At 32.9% G+C, this 13,444-nt stretch overlaps 6 protein-coding genes and 1 non-coding gene across 8 annotated transcripts; 4 read left to right on the top strand and 3 right to left on the bottom strand.

Annotated features, from left to right (window-relative positions):
• Window positions 1-209: 209 nt before the first annotated feature.
• CBP (sarcoplasmic calcium-binding protein) lies at window positions 210-1,732 on the top strand. Of its 2 annotated transcripts, none has more exons than XM_065351849.1 (6): window positions 210-366; window positions 450-569; window positions 655-822; window positions 946-1,086; window positions 1,172-1,252; window positions 1,334-1,732. In XM_065351849.1, the coding sequence occupies exons 1-6, from the start codon at window positions 289-291 to the stop codon at window positions 1,478-1,480; spliced, it is 735 nt and encodes a 244-aa protein (XP_065207921.1). In that variant the 5' UTR covers window positions 210-288; the 3' UTR covers window positions 1,481-1,732. The 2 variants fall into 2 exon arrangements, with proteins under 2 accessions (XP_065207921.1, XP_065207920.1); XM_065351848.1 differs by having other exon boundaries at window positions 219-366; window positions 447-569.
• Window positions 1,733-2,184: 452 nt separating this feature from the next.
• TRNAP-CGG (transfer RNA proline (anticodon CGG)) lies at window positions 2,185-2,256 on the bottom strand. Its single transcript has one exon. It is a non-coding gene; the product is annotated as a tRNA-Pro (tRNA).
• Window positions 2,257-2,559: 303 nt separating this feature from the next.
• LOC135836806 (baculoviral IAP repeat-containing protein 5.2-A-like) lies at window positions 2,560-3,518 on the top strand. The gene is made up of 4 exons (XM_065351853.1): window positions 2,560-2,838; window positions 2,902-3,008; window positions 3,080-3,197; window positions 3,272-3,518. The coding sequence occupies exons 1-4, from the start codon at window positions 2,731-2,733 to the stop codon at window positions 3,368-3,370; spliced, it is 432 nt and encodes a 143-aa protein (XP_065207925.1). The 5' UTR covers window positions 2,560-2,730; the 3' UTR covers window positions 3,371-3,518.
• A 336-nt stretch (window positions 3,519-3,854) lies between these two features.
• On the bottom strand, window positions 3,855-5,525 carry Usp39 (ubiquitin specific protease 39). Its single transcript, XM_065351821.1, has one exon. The coding sequence runs from the start codon at window positions 5,399-5,401 to the stop codon at window positions 3,953-3,955; it is 1,449 nt and encodes a 482-aa protein (XP_065207893.1). The 5' UTR covers window positions 5,402-5,525; the 3' UTR covers window positions 3,855-3,952.
• A 156-nt stretch (window positions 5,526-5,681) lies between these two features.
• Window positions 5,682-7,387, top strand: PIG-L (phosphatidylinositol glycan anchor biosynthesis class L). Its single transcript, XM_065351842.1, has 6 exons — window positions 5,682-6,239; window positions 6,313-6,406; window positions 6,486-6,582; window positions 6,651-6,750; window positions 6,826-6,956; window positions 7,040-7,387. Exons 1-6 carry the CDS (start codon window positions 5,903-5,905, stop codon window positions 7,184-7,186), a joined length of 906 nt encoding a protein of 301 aa, XP_065207914.1. The 5' UTR covers window positions 5,682-5,902; the 3' UTR covers window positions 7,187-7,387.
• A 780-nt stretch (window positions 7,388-8,167) lies between these two features.
• On the bottom strand, window positions 8,168-11,115 carry LOC135836788 (uncharacterized). Its single transcript, XM_065351827.1, has 3 exons — window positions 10,648-11,115; window positions 9,971-10,085; window positions 8,168-9,721 (listed from the first exon to the last, which is right to left on the bottom strand). The coding sequence occupies exon 3, from the start codon at window positions 9,673-9,675 to the stop codon at window positions 8,452-8,454; it is 1,224 nt and encodes a 407-aa protein (XP_065207899.1). The 5' UTR covers window positions 9,676-9,721; window positions 9,971-10,085; window positions 10,648-11,115; the 3' UTR covers window positions 8,168-8,451.
• A 425-nt stretch (window positions 11,116-11,540) lies between these two features.
• Window positions 11,541-13,422, top strand: Nipsnap (nipsnap). Its single transcript, XM_065351846.1, has 5 exons — window positions 11,541-11,731; window positions 11,801-11,977; window positions 12,104-12,272; window positions 12,344-12,611; window positions 12,764-13,422. Exons 1-5 carry the CDS (start codon window positions 11,673-11,675, stop codon window positions 12,910-12,912), a joined length of 822 nt encoding a protein of 273 aa, XP_065207918.1. The 5' UTR covers window positions 11,541-11,672; the 3' UTR covers window positions 12,913-13,422.
• Window positions 13,423-13,444: the final 22 nt, after the last annotated feature.

The raw sequence follows: 13,444 nt of genomic DNA, 5'->3' as shown, positions 1-13,444 counted from the left end.
CAGTTTTATAAAATCTCTACTCCTCGTATGTCACGTTTACAATAAATTAGGTATACATTGAAAAAGGATAACGCTTTCAAATACGTCAAGAAAACTGTAATGTAATTTTGTGTAAAAATAAATAAAACAGATAAAATTATCATTGTTTTGACTGATATAGATATAGGCTTTTTTAAAATCTGGAACAATGTATGTATGTTTAGATAAGAAAGCGTATATAAACGTCGAATAGAACACAATTAAAGGTTATTATTCTTTATCGTGTCGGAATATTAAAACGTCTTTAAAATGAGTTTAAATTTGTTAAAATTTTCCAAAAATTTGATTAATTTTAATTCGAATTACGAATGTGTTAAATCGCGATTGGTAAGATCACACCTATTTGCATTGTTGCGAACAATCGAATATAGGCAATTTACGAAGTCGTTAAATTTATGTAAAATTAGCAGGTAAATATGAATATTCGGTTTCAACATAGGACACCAGTTGGTTTACATTTGAAACAGAAATCACGAAGAGAACAAGTTGATTATGCTTCCTTCGATAATTGTCACGTTAATCATGAGACGGTGAGTGTTTGTATTTCCCTTTTGAAAAAAGTAAGAAGTACCTACCTTGTACCTACTAATAATATTTCAATTTTTTAATTCGCAGGGTAACAGCTTATTTTGGCAACGAAAAATGCGAACTGTGCATAATTTATTGGATGTAAATAAAGACGGCATCATATCTTACGACGATTTCAAATTATTAGCTGACAGATTTGTACAACTTGGTCATTTACCCGAGAAACAACAACATGAATTTTACGACATAATCGAGGTAATCTTATTTAAAAAAAAAAAAAAAACTGTTTAAAGGTCAGCTTATATATTCTATTTTATCGGTTTCATTGAAGACAAGTCAATGTATATTCTAACCTTTGATTTTTTTTCTTTTTCGAAGAAAATGTGGAAAGAACAGTGGGGTTGTATCGATCCTTATAATTTGATTACAACGCAGCAATATCTGGAGGATATGAAGCATGTGATAAATGATGAAGATCGTAGGAAAAAAGTGCATACTTTATTCCCATATTTATTTAAGGTAGGTTTCAATTATTTTATAGGTAGGTATAATTACGGATTTTTATAATTTTATGTTTAATCGTACCTATCTACCTATTTTAAAGGCTGTTGATAACAACGGTGACGGTTCCATATCATTCAGCGAGTATCAGTTATTTTTCAAATGTCTCGGGTTGTCGTACAAGGTGAGCAATTATCATTTTAGATTCCCAATTTTAATTTAACACGGTTACCTACCTACATTAAATTATTGAATATTTTTTTAGGATGCCATTGCTTCATTCGAATCAATAGATACAGATAAAGACGGCAAATTAACGATGGAAGAATTCATCAAATTAGGCAGAGAATTCTTCATCACCGATGACGAGAGTAAACCTAGTAAATTATTTTGGGGACCACTGCTGCCCTGACAATGATTTCAATCGTATTAATTTTATTGTTATTTTTATTGCAACCATTCATCTTTATATGGAGTAATTGATAATTATTGAAAGTGAAACTTGTTTAATGTTTTTTTGGAGTACCTACCAATTAAATAGGTTCGTGATTTTTTCCAATATAATTAAGTTGACTATAAGAATTTTTAAGGTGAAATAAAGTGTAGCCCTACGTGTCATATCGTTAAATTCTATCAATAAAAATATCGAGAATGTGTTAGAAAAGATATTATTCGATCACCAATGTCATCATAAGTACGGTACCTACCTTATATACTGAATTTGTCTTCGTGTATATTTTAAAATGAAAGTGGAAAAAATATGCTCTCACCTCACTTTGAATTCCAATGTACCTATAGTTATCAACTAAAAAATAACAATGCAAGTATTCTCAATGCCTAAGGAATTGAAAATGATGAAAAATCTACTGATGTAAATTAAATTAACAGCAACTCAATTCATTCACATAATTAATTAGATAAAGGATTTAATTTCCAGAAAATTTTAGCTCTTTGGTGAACACATTCTTACTCTTATAATGTATGTAGATTCATCTATTCGCATTTTACATTAGGATCTCGAACGTGGTTCTTGTCCAAATTTCACCGAAAAATTTCAATAAGACGAAAACTCGACTAAAAATAGGTTTTGATGCGAAAAAAATCGCAAAAAATTCTGGGCCTGTCCGGGATTTGAACCCGGGACCTCTCGCACCCGAAGCGAGAATCATACCCCTAGACCAACAGGCCAACGATGTAAACAAGCTGATTTTCGACATGATTGTACGGCCCTGTAGGCATTATGACGAAAACGTTGGAATATTTCAAATAAAACCGGTTGCACGCTTCCATTTGAATTTTTTTGCAGTTGAAATATCATTGGAACATCAACATTTTGTTTAATTAGCCAAAATATCACTGTTTGCGATCGTTTTTGCGTTTAAAATGTGAAAATTCGAGATCGCCAAAGGAAAAAAAACACTAAATTCTGCGAACTGATAAGAAAATCTAGTTACAAAAGCCTAAAATCGTAATGTAAACAAACGTGGCGCCAAAATTTCTCATTCTTGAAAGTTGAAATGAAAAATTTTATCACTGAAGAAATAATTTACCAAGTTTGAGTTCAATTTCGAATTATTTTCGATGTATCCTTAATTTCAACTCGAACGTACACTTGCGAGTATATTTTTACTGTGAGCAACAGTCGATCGTTGAACTATCATAATGACTACTCGAAATCCAAGGAATATGATAAAAGAAAGCGAACGATTGAAATCGTTTAGCAATTGGATTTACAGAAAAGATTCTTCTGTCTCCTGCACCGCTGAAAAAGTAAGTCATAAGTGTATCCTTCGTTAGAACCATATATCAATATTGTTTCGTTTGTATTCTCAGATGGCCAAGGCAGGTTTCTATATGATTAGCGACGACGAGCCAGATACTGTGAAATGTTTCGTCTGTATGAAACAATTAGACGGCTGGGAGAAAGAAGACGACCCTTTGTAAGCCTTTGAAATTATGCAATTTTTATTCTAAGTATCTACGTTTTAATACTATTTTTGTACTTGTTCAGTATTGAGCATAAGAAGCACGCCTCGTATTGTCCGTTCGTAAAATTTGGAAAAGAAGAAAAAGACTTGACTCTGCTGGAGTATCTTTCGTTATCAGAAGAAATGGAAACTAAATTACTCGTAAGTAAAACGATTCTGTACCGTAGTTGGAATGTTTTTCTGCGTAGATTCCTCAACGTGTATTCATTTTACAGGAACTCAAACATCAAGACGATATTAAACAGCTGGAAAAACTTCGCGAACAACTGGTTAAAAAATTAGCTCAAAAAGATACCGAATCGAAAAGAAGTTAATCTTTAAGTATAGTAGAATTAAGATTTATATTTAAATACTCTTCATCGTTTTATAAGCGAATGTTTTTGTGCAGATTTACTTGAATATTGACCCTTGATTATCCTTGCAATCAATTATCGTAAAGTAATACACATTTTTATAATTAGTTTTCAGTTTGAATGAATATTCGTCGATTTTTTTTATCATTTTCCAACATTTTCAAGAAGGCCTATGCGTTTTTGAATATTCATTTGTTTTTGCCTTCACTGGAGAAGCTAAAAATTGTACGAAAAATTAATCAACATCTTTTCAAAAAGTCAGCCAATGATGTCATTCGTGAGTAAAATTTGAATTGGCCAACTTCCTGAAACTTTAAATGTAATGAAGAGTAGCCATAATCTAATTATTTCAAAGTCATCTCATTCTATGAGACAAGTATTCAAGTTTGGAGATAAATTCCCAAATTTCTACTCTCGGCGATTAAAGGAGAAAAAAACACTACAATGACACGTTTCAAAATTGTATTTCACACAAGTTGAAAAATTACAAATTAATACAGGTTTAATCTTTTTGCTTTAATTTATTGAAAATAATCACAAACGTTAGGTTTTCAATTCATAAACTTGAATATAGGCCTCAGATAGGGTAATCATTTGAGGCAGAATTTCAGTGACGTGTAAATCTTGCATTTCGTACCATTGGCCGGTTGCTTTATGAAGTACATGCATACGATAAGTTCCTTTATCCGGTTCACCGTCGTGGATGATATTAGCGATTAAATCGTACGTGGTGTGTTTATGCGCAGCTTTAGCCTCTTTCGATAAGTATTCGCCAAAATCGATGCTTCTAATTGGAAAATTAACAATGGTACGATTTTTCTCAGTGAAAAATGTATTTTTAGTAAATCTCTTGATGTAAATTATCAAATAAGGTGGCAGTTTGGTGATTTCAAAACGTTTCAAAAAATTATCTTTATACGTTTTGTATTCTTTTTCATTTTGGTTATTAAATTTTTCTAAAATCGATGACAAGCTGACCTGCGGAATGATATTCTCCAAGATTTCATCTTTAAATAACGGCGGAGGTGGCAAATCGCAAGTTAAATACAGAAAGGGTGACTCCGTCACAGTAACAGCATACTCGGATAGTTGTAACAAACGATGTTTCTCTTTTTCTTCTAGATCTACCGGTGGTATTTTCCTCGTATGTATTCTCATATGACCCAAAAATGTTTTATTTATAATAGACGAATCAGCTTTCTTCGTACCGTTCAAAGCTCTATGAAGGGCATTCAAAAACCACGAAAGAAAATCAATAGGATCACCTTGGGCAGTAAACTGGAAACGTTTCTGACTCCATAATACAACAGCTTGTAACATTTCGTGCGGCGATACGTGCGATTTAAAGTTACGAGGATTCCATAATTTTCGCATCAGTTCGCCGAAACGTTGAACGAGTAGAAACGAACTGTCACCCGGTGGTCTTTTCGTTTTGATGTAGTTTTCTTCTCTTAGGAAAAAATTTCGTATCGGAGTGACGTGTGAAAGAGCTTGTAGAATTACATTACAATAATCATTAGCTTTGATGTTGTTTAATCCGACGATTCCGGGATGATACAATGATCCATCGATAGCTCTCGATGGTTTCACATTCGAATCTAGTTGCTGAATGTGTTCTTCGATGAATGTAGGATTCAATACATATTTAATATCGTCCAAAGACGAGTCGATGATTTCGTAGTTATCCGGTAAGCAGTAAAATTTCAATGTGTGAAGATTCAGGAATACGTGGTGTGATTCTGCGATGCTGTGAGTATACGCGTAGGTATTCGTACCTCTGCCTTGGAAATATTTACCGCAAACTAAGCAGGCGTAGACGTTTATACGAGATAATGATATGGAACATAGTTTTTCGAAATCGAAGTCCAAAACTTGTCGATTGATGGTATCTAGGTAAGGACAGAGTCGTAACGTATCAATTCTTGCTCTCTTACTAGAAAGTTTGTTATCTTCGTCGTCCGAAAGCGAGTGACCGGTGCCGTTGGATTCCATTTCAACACTTTGCACAATTTGTATTTTTTATCCAACACATTAAAAACACCGGAATTTAAATTACACAACACGCTACAAAATTGTAATCAAATTTTCAAAATTCAAAAACAAAATCAAAACAGAATTTTGGCATGGATTTTTGCGAAATTGGAAAAACTGGATAGCGAATATTTTACCTATTTTCTTCACCTACTTATTAAATCTCGCGTTGCCATTGGTTCATCTCAATCACGTGATTGCCATAAAAACAACGCATGCGGATTTGCGCTAAAAATTTTTGGAAGTTTTTTATCTGTTGATAAAAATTTTTTGGTGTCGAAAAAATTTCAATGTTTCATAAAAAAATTCGATATGCTTATCGTACGTAAGTGATTAATTACTACTAAACGCATTCAATTACACTTTCAACGTAAAATGCTTCATGTATTGAAATCAAAACTCAAATTCAACGAATCAATTTTTGTAATTTTTTATAAATTCTGGTAGTACTATTATTATGTGATGCAATTTCCACGAAATGATACTTTAGAGTCTTCCGAAGAATATTTGCGAACGTACGTTAATTGCATTGTCAGTCAATTGATAGAATTCGTAAAATGCCTCGAGTTTTGCATACTTTCGTCCGTAGTCGTCCTGTACCTAATATTATGTCTCTCCTTGTACCTGATTTTATCCAACTTGGATACTTTGAATCGATCGAGCAAAGGTATCAAATCAAAGCAGCGGATTTTATTCGTTACCAGCCATCCCGATGATGAATGCATGTTCTTCGCGCCAGCTATATTAAATCTAACCAGACAACCAGATAAAAATGTTTTTCTACTGTGTTTATCCTGTGGTGAGTGTTTTCAATTCTTGTTGATTCTTGTTCCTCGGAATGCAATCTTAACGAAGCTCATTTTTTTTTACAGGTGATTATTACAAGCAAGGTAAATTGAGAAAAGAAGAACTATGGAGAAGTTGTGCCATACTTGGTATACCCGAAAGTAACATTTTTTTACAAAAGTACGCGTATTGACATATTTCTTGTAATGCAATTACCTACGTAAATCTGTTCCATTACATTATCACTTCTTTTTTACAGAGTTTCCGCGTTACCTGATGATCCGAATGTGAAATGGGATGAAAATGTGATATACAATCTAGTAATCAATTATGTAGAATCGTTAAAATTCGACGCAGTAAGTTGACTTCTCGAAATCTTCTCATTTTTTCGATAAAACCGATCTCATAGAAGATTTCTCTATAGGTAGTTACATTCGACAAAGATGGAGTAAGTGGACACTCCAATCACAAATCAATTTATTATGGATTAGCCAACCCAGTCGCGAATAAAGCTTTTCCAGAGCGTAAGTTTTGATTATAATTCGTAGAGTTGAATTTACGTTTTCATTCCAAGATGATAATTATTTTTCTCTTTGCAGATTGTTCAGTATTTTGCTTAGATTCGGTGAACAAATTCAGAAAGTATTCGATTATTTTTGATTTATTATTGTCCATCTGCTTCTCTTCCAATTGGTTTCTTTTGTCTCCATCTGAATGCCGCCTTGTGAAGGTTGGTTTAATTAAATTACATACTTATGAATATTATGACGTCAAATTGAACAATATTATTATTAATTTGTGTTTAATTTTCAGAAAGCTTTGCATGCGCACAAAACGCAATACTTATGGTATCGTAAGATATACATTTGGATCTCAAGATATGCTTATATGAACACTTATTCGTTATTATGCGCAAACGAAGCAATCTTTGATATCGATTATAGACATTTAAGTATTTAATCACAATTTTCATCCTTTCTTTCTTTTCTTTTTTTTAAAAATTAAATACGTACTTTCACTATTTTTTTTGACTTATAAAGATTCAATTATTGTGGGTATTTTATGTACGTTATCTACTCGAAGAGTTACCTTCTTTAATCACTTTCTTTATAATAATTTTACCAAGTTAGATTTTTTTTTCGAAATATATTTGGTACATTATTCTTTTGTTTAGCATGCAAATTATTTCGTAATATTTGCACTCTTTTCAGAAGTAGCTAACCTTGACCTTGAAAGTTTCGTTAATTTACGAGGCGGCGTTCTTGTAATCGTTTTGAAGCTCACGACACAAATTAGGTATTTAGTCAAGTTAGCGTGTTACCGTTGTAAATTAACTGAGTAATTCAGCTTGAATTTAAATGAAAGAACTTTAAAGCTCAGATTTCATTCTACATCAGATAGGAGCCTCATGAAGTTCTGCGAATGAAAATGAATTCATCTCGAATCTTGAATTCTGCAATTTCTGCTTATCATTGTAGCAGTTTCCAGAACTCCATTCGTCTCAACTATTGGAAAGTTTATTTTTTTGATGAGTTTCAAGCCTTCGTAGACCGACAAAAATATTTCGCTTGAATTTCAATAGTGAACAGTGAGATAATTTCTCGATACACACGAGTTGAGCTTTTTGTTGAAGATGATTAATTAAGCTGAAAATAAACAGTGGACGTGAATCGTGAAATTCCGCTGATGAAGTTCTAATCTAGTAGGTAGGTAAGTAACTCGAATTCAGGTAGGATTACAAAGAAAGGATCCGTATTTCAATGAGAATAAAATATTCAAATGAGTACCTACTTATTAACAAAGTCATCAGATTACTGAAGGAAATCTCCTACGGTCTGCGGTCATAAAATCTTACTCATCAAAATTGTTTCAAAATTCTAATTCGACTCGAAATTTGGTTGCGCATTAATCAAGAAAATTGAAAAAAAATTAAGCATGTAATGAAAAAGTTACGAAGATTCTTTATTCAGAATAATATCACCGTCTCAATTTTTTTCATCTCGATAACTTTTTTTTGTTGTAAAAATGACGAACAAAAATAATAACAATCACTCGATACAAAATGGTCACTCAAAAAAAAAAAAATGATACTAAAAAATAAAAAAAGAAATATAAAACTAAACAAACGTTGTCCTACTAACAGGATTATATCTGCATAAAACGATCGTACTATATACCTATTTAAAATAAAAACGAATACCTACTTCAAATACACAAAATGGAATTTAAAATTTAACAGGAACTTTGGCAAGAGTCATGGCATCTCGAATTTCATTCATCAACAAAGGATTTGATAAAATTAACGTTTTCCATGCATGTGTATCGATAACCGAATTACCTTGAGAAATCATTTGATTAATTACTCTGGTTTTTAACCATTCGCATTTGTACAAATCCACACAAGCCAACAAAATAACAACGTCTTCGACTGGCAGATCCAACAGATGAACGCACATTCGTTGTTCGCAAACGGTTTTTAAGCCTTTTATTTTGTACTTATTGGCAATTTTCAATAACTCCAACGCGAATTCGTAGAAGTTTTCGATTTTACCCGTATACATGAAACGTAATACTTCTTTGAATACGTTTGGATCAACACCTTTGATTTCGAGCAGGTCTTTTTTTTCAGTCGTATTATTATTAAAAACTGCTTCGAAAATTGGGCTCCAAAGAGCTACGATTGCTTTATGGACATGAAATTCTTGCCCATCCACCACGAAGACAAAGTCACTATATTTCGGATTTTCAAACAAATGTTCGAAATTAAGATTCGGGTTGCTATGGGCGTTGATATCATTTGAAGAGAAAATGATTTGCAATTCGCAGACCATCTCGAGCATATCGTTGGGGTTTTCAACGTCGTATGTCATAATATCGGTATGTTGGTAAGATGCAGTAAAGTCTGTTTCGGTAGTTTCTTCAATCGATCCGCCAAATACATTGTTTATTACTACGTTACCATCACTAAAATCTTCGACGACTGAACAAAGTGTTACAGTACATTTGGACATGATGTACGTAGACGATTTACACAAGAGCATGGCTTCGATAGACGCATCTCGTATACGTATTTTACCCTCGTGCAGGTAATCGGGTAAATGAGAAATGCGTAAAGGTGAACGTTTTACTTTGATTTCAATCGAAATATCGGACGATATCGTGATGGTTTTGTAGAACACAGCGGACGCGTCTTCGAGTTCTCCTAAATTGGTTATACGCCATACGTAAATAAATGGTTCTCCTTCTGTGATGTTGGCAATATCTTGTTCAGCAGCTTTAGCAATATCGTTTTCGGCTGCTTTGGCGATATCGTTTTCGGTAGCTTTTACAATATCGTTCTCGACAGCTTTGGTGATCTTATCGTTCTCGACAACTTTGGTGATATCGTTCTCGACAGCTTTGGTAATATCTTTCTCGGTAGACATATCGTTTGCGGCTGTTAAATGCATGGAATATGAAGCATTCAATCAAGACTGGATATATTTCAAATTAACGCTGAAATCAAACAATACATGGTCAGGTAGGAAAACATATTGTGTAGGTAAGTTAGCATATGATTAGATTTGCATGTAAAGAGAAAAAATGCACAAAAGATCAAGGAAAGCCATCAGAACTGAATATTTTTGACTTGACAAGAATAAGAATAGAGAAGTTGAAATACCAGCATAATTCGTATTTTCTAATTAATCATTCAAATAAAAAAATTAATAAGTTACTCGTCTCGGAATAAGTAGGTATACTTACTTTTTCACATGTGCACCAGCTGAATCTTCTAGTAGCTCCTTCAAATCAACTAACACAAAGATCAATTTAATAGTAAAATCAACACATGTCATTCAGAACTTTCGTAAGGTTGAAACTAAAATATGAAAAAACAAAAAAACAACCGAATGTTAGAGAAGTTGAAAAAATTCCAAAATAATATCGAAGGAATTAGTACTATAGATATCTATACAACAGTGGAACTTCTACTATAGCAGTAAAATAAATAAGGAGACTCCTTTATAGCGAATTGAGATCAACTTCTACTACATGGCATACGAAAATGATACAATTAGTTCAAAGCAATGGTATTTTCCGAAAAGATCTAATATCGGAAATGGTTTAGTCTATTGAAATTCGAGTATTTTATCTGTATTATGCACCTAAACAATAAAATCTCTCGAAAGGTATTTTCAAACTGGTTTCGTACAGTTTTATCATTTTCAACATACAAGATCTTACACAGCGAATTCACCGTCTTTCCATATCATATCAGTAACAAATGCCAGAAAAAATAGTTTAGCAGCGGTAAAAAATTGACAGGCAGGCATTATTTTGAACATTCATGAAATTCACCCACGTGATTTTTAACGACTGGAATATCTCGCTGACTTATTCTGTAAAGTAAAACGAACGAAAATGTAACAGACTTCGCTTACCTGAGTAAATTTTCCGTCGATCAACAGTAAGATCTCATCTGATACCGAAATTAAATACAGGGGAATTTTTTTCGCCGGTTGTGAATTGTGCAGATTTGATCAACAACTGGTCGTTTGGTCATAAACAAATTACGAAAAATCGTCTGCTCTTTGGAAGTAAAGCTTGAGGAAGTGCAGAATTGATAATTAAGACACTCAAATTTTGATTTTTACGTGAATTTCTTTAAAAAGTTCAATATTAAATACAAATTTCTGAGGAATAAAGAAAAACGTAAGTTGATAATCGAGTAGTGGTGTTGATATATCGATATCTTAAACGATATATCGATATGAGATCCAATATCGACATATCGATATGAAAAATCAATATCGACGATATATCGTATCGTCAAAAATTGAGGAAAAAATGCACGAAAACAGCCAAAAATATGAGTAAAAATTGAAATTAGAAAGAAATTTTTAAGTAAAATTTTTTCAAAAAAAAATTTTCTCACTTTTTTAAAAATCTATAAAAAAACTTTTTGTCGTACCAAATTTTCTGCAGTTGTTAATTCGCAATTGAACTTAAATGACTGAGTAAACAAATGGGAAAAATAGGTACTTTCAAGGCAATATTGAAGATATCGATATATCGTCGATATATCGATATCTGTTGGAAAAATATCGTGATATATCGATATAAAATTTTTCTAAATATCAACATCACTATAATCGAGTAATGTTGATTTTTGGAAATTGACTAAATTGAGAATAAACAATCGAAGATCCAAATTTTCGAATGCTCAAAAAATACTGCGTTTTGATTTGGCCAAGAATGAATGACGTCATTACAACGTCATTTGTTTCCTGGTTCCATTGCTCAAATTTGATAAAAAATTTTATCTTCGCACAGCTGATTGAAAATCAACACAATAATATCCCGTGAAGTGTTTGCGATAAATAATTTTACTTATTAAAATTGCTGCGTTCAAATGAAGCTGTTGTTTCTGTAGATTTTGGGTTTATTTTCAAGATTACCAGTCAAGATGTTGAAAACTTTTGTAAAGAGTAAAGCTGTAAATGTTCTCGCTTCGCAAAACGTTAGGTAAGCTACAGGGTCTACATTCGGTTTCATGTTATGCTATTTATTACTAAATAATACGCTCTTTTGCAGATATATTTCCACCGGTCAGCCCTTGAATGATGAAAGTTGGCTGAATAAGTTATTCGTGCGACGTATCGAGCCTACTAAAGAATCACACTCCAGTATGTTATCTGATAAAGAGATCATTTACGCGTTGTATACTCATAACATCAAACCAGATTGCAGGGATAAATATTTAATTAACTGGTAATCATTATTTACGAAAGGTCAATTCTATTATCTTTTCACATCATTTATTTGAAAACATTACATCAACATCGAAGTTTAGCGACTCGAAACCGATAACAAATTCCTGGTAAATATTTGTTGCAGCGAAAAAAAGGCTGCTTTATTAGCTTCGCTTCAGAAACAAACGGAATGCGATTTAGTCGGTGCTTGGACCGTTGAAATCGGTGATCTAGATCAAGCTTTGCATTTATGGAGATTCAAAGGCGGATACTATGGCGTCGATAAAGCTCGTAAATTCCTCGACGAAAATTCGGTTAGTATCGAGATGAATTTATTTTACACTACGAATGAGCTAGACTTCATGATCGATTCGTTTGTTCGCAGGATTTTCAAAAATTGGAAAAAGAACAAGCCGCGTATCTGAGAGAAAGGCATTTACAATTTTTACTAGGATTTAGTTACTGGCCCAAGATAGAAAACCGTCCCGGAAGGAATATCTATGAAATTAGAAGTTACACGTTGAAACCTGGTACTATGATAGAATGGGGTAATAACTGGGCCCGAGCTGTGAATTTCAGACAAAATAACAACGAAGCTTTCGCCGGATTTTTTTCGCAAATTGGTCGCTTGTATAATGTTCATCACATTTGGTGTAAGTTATTTCAACCTTATCGTATCTGGAATAAATAGCAACTCGACGAAATCTAATTCGCCTCGATATCTTTATTCTTATCGAATATTTTTATCGTTAAAATATGGTAATCACTCGTTAAACTACTGATACCTTTTTTTTTTTTCTTACAGGCTACAAGAACCTGAACAGTAGGAAAGAAACTCGTGAAAGTGCTTGGAGATCTCCTGGCTGGGATGAATGCGTAGCTTACACCGTACCGCTAATACAACACATGCAATCTCGTCTCTTACTGCCGACATCTTTTTCTCCTACCAAATAAAAGGGTTAATATCCATCGCCGGTCGATTTACCATACCTATGATATAATTTATACATGATTAATTCATAAGTCAACTGTCACACTTGTTTTTTTTATAAGAAAAATGCTGCAAAATACGTTCCAACGACGTGCATCTAATACTTTATCGCTTTATATAACGAAGAAACAGTCGAGATTACGGGGGTCTTATAGTCTAGTTCTAAATTTAGAACTATCACAGTACCTATAAGGTGGGCGTTATGTTGGATTAAAAAGAAATGTTACGTTGGGTATATATTTTAGTCATATCAGTCGGGTACACGTTCTTCTTATACTTTTCTACTCTTTAATTTTTTTTTTTACTCATGTTTACGTTTTTCTTTCTCTCGCGAATTGGTCGTAGTAACTGTGTTATTTTGTTTTTTAAAATCGGTGTGATTTTTCTTGCTCGATGTGATATTCTCAAATGTTAAAGCATTAAAAATGTACATTTCCATATGTTTTAAATATATTTTTATCGCGTTTATTTCACCGAGTCGTTGTTCTTCTTGAA

Source organism: Planococcus citri, chromosome 2 (genome assembly GCF_950023065.1).
Source record: "Planococcus citri chromosome 2, ihPlaCitr1.1, whole genome shotgun sequence".
Taxonomy (NCBI): domain Eukaryota; kingdom Metazoa; phylum Arthropoda; class Insecta; order Hemiptera; family Pseudococcidae; genus Planococcus; species Planococcus citri.
The sequence above is the reverse complement of the archived record's forward strand: the minus strand, read 5'-3'. Positions and strand labels throughout refer to the sequence as shown.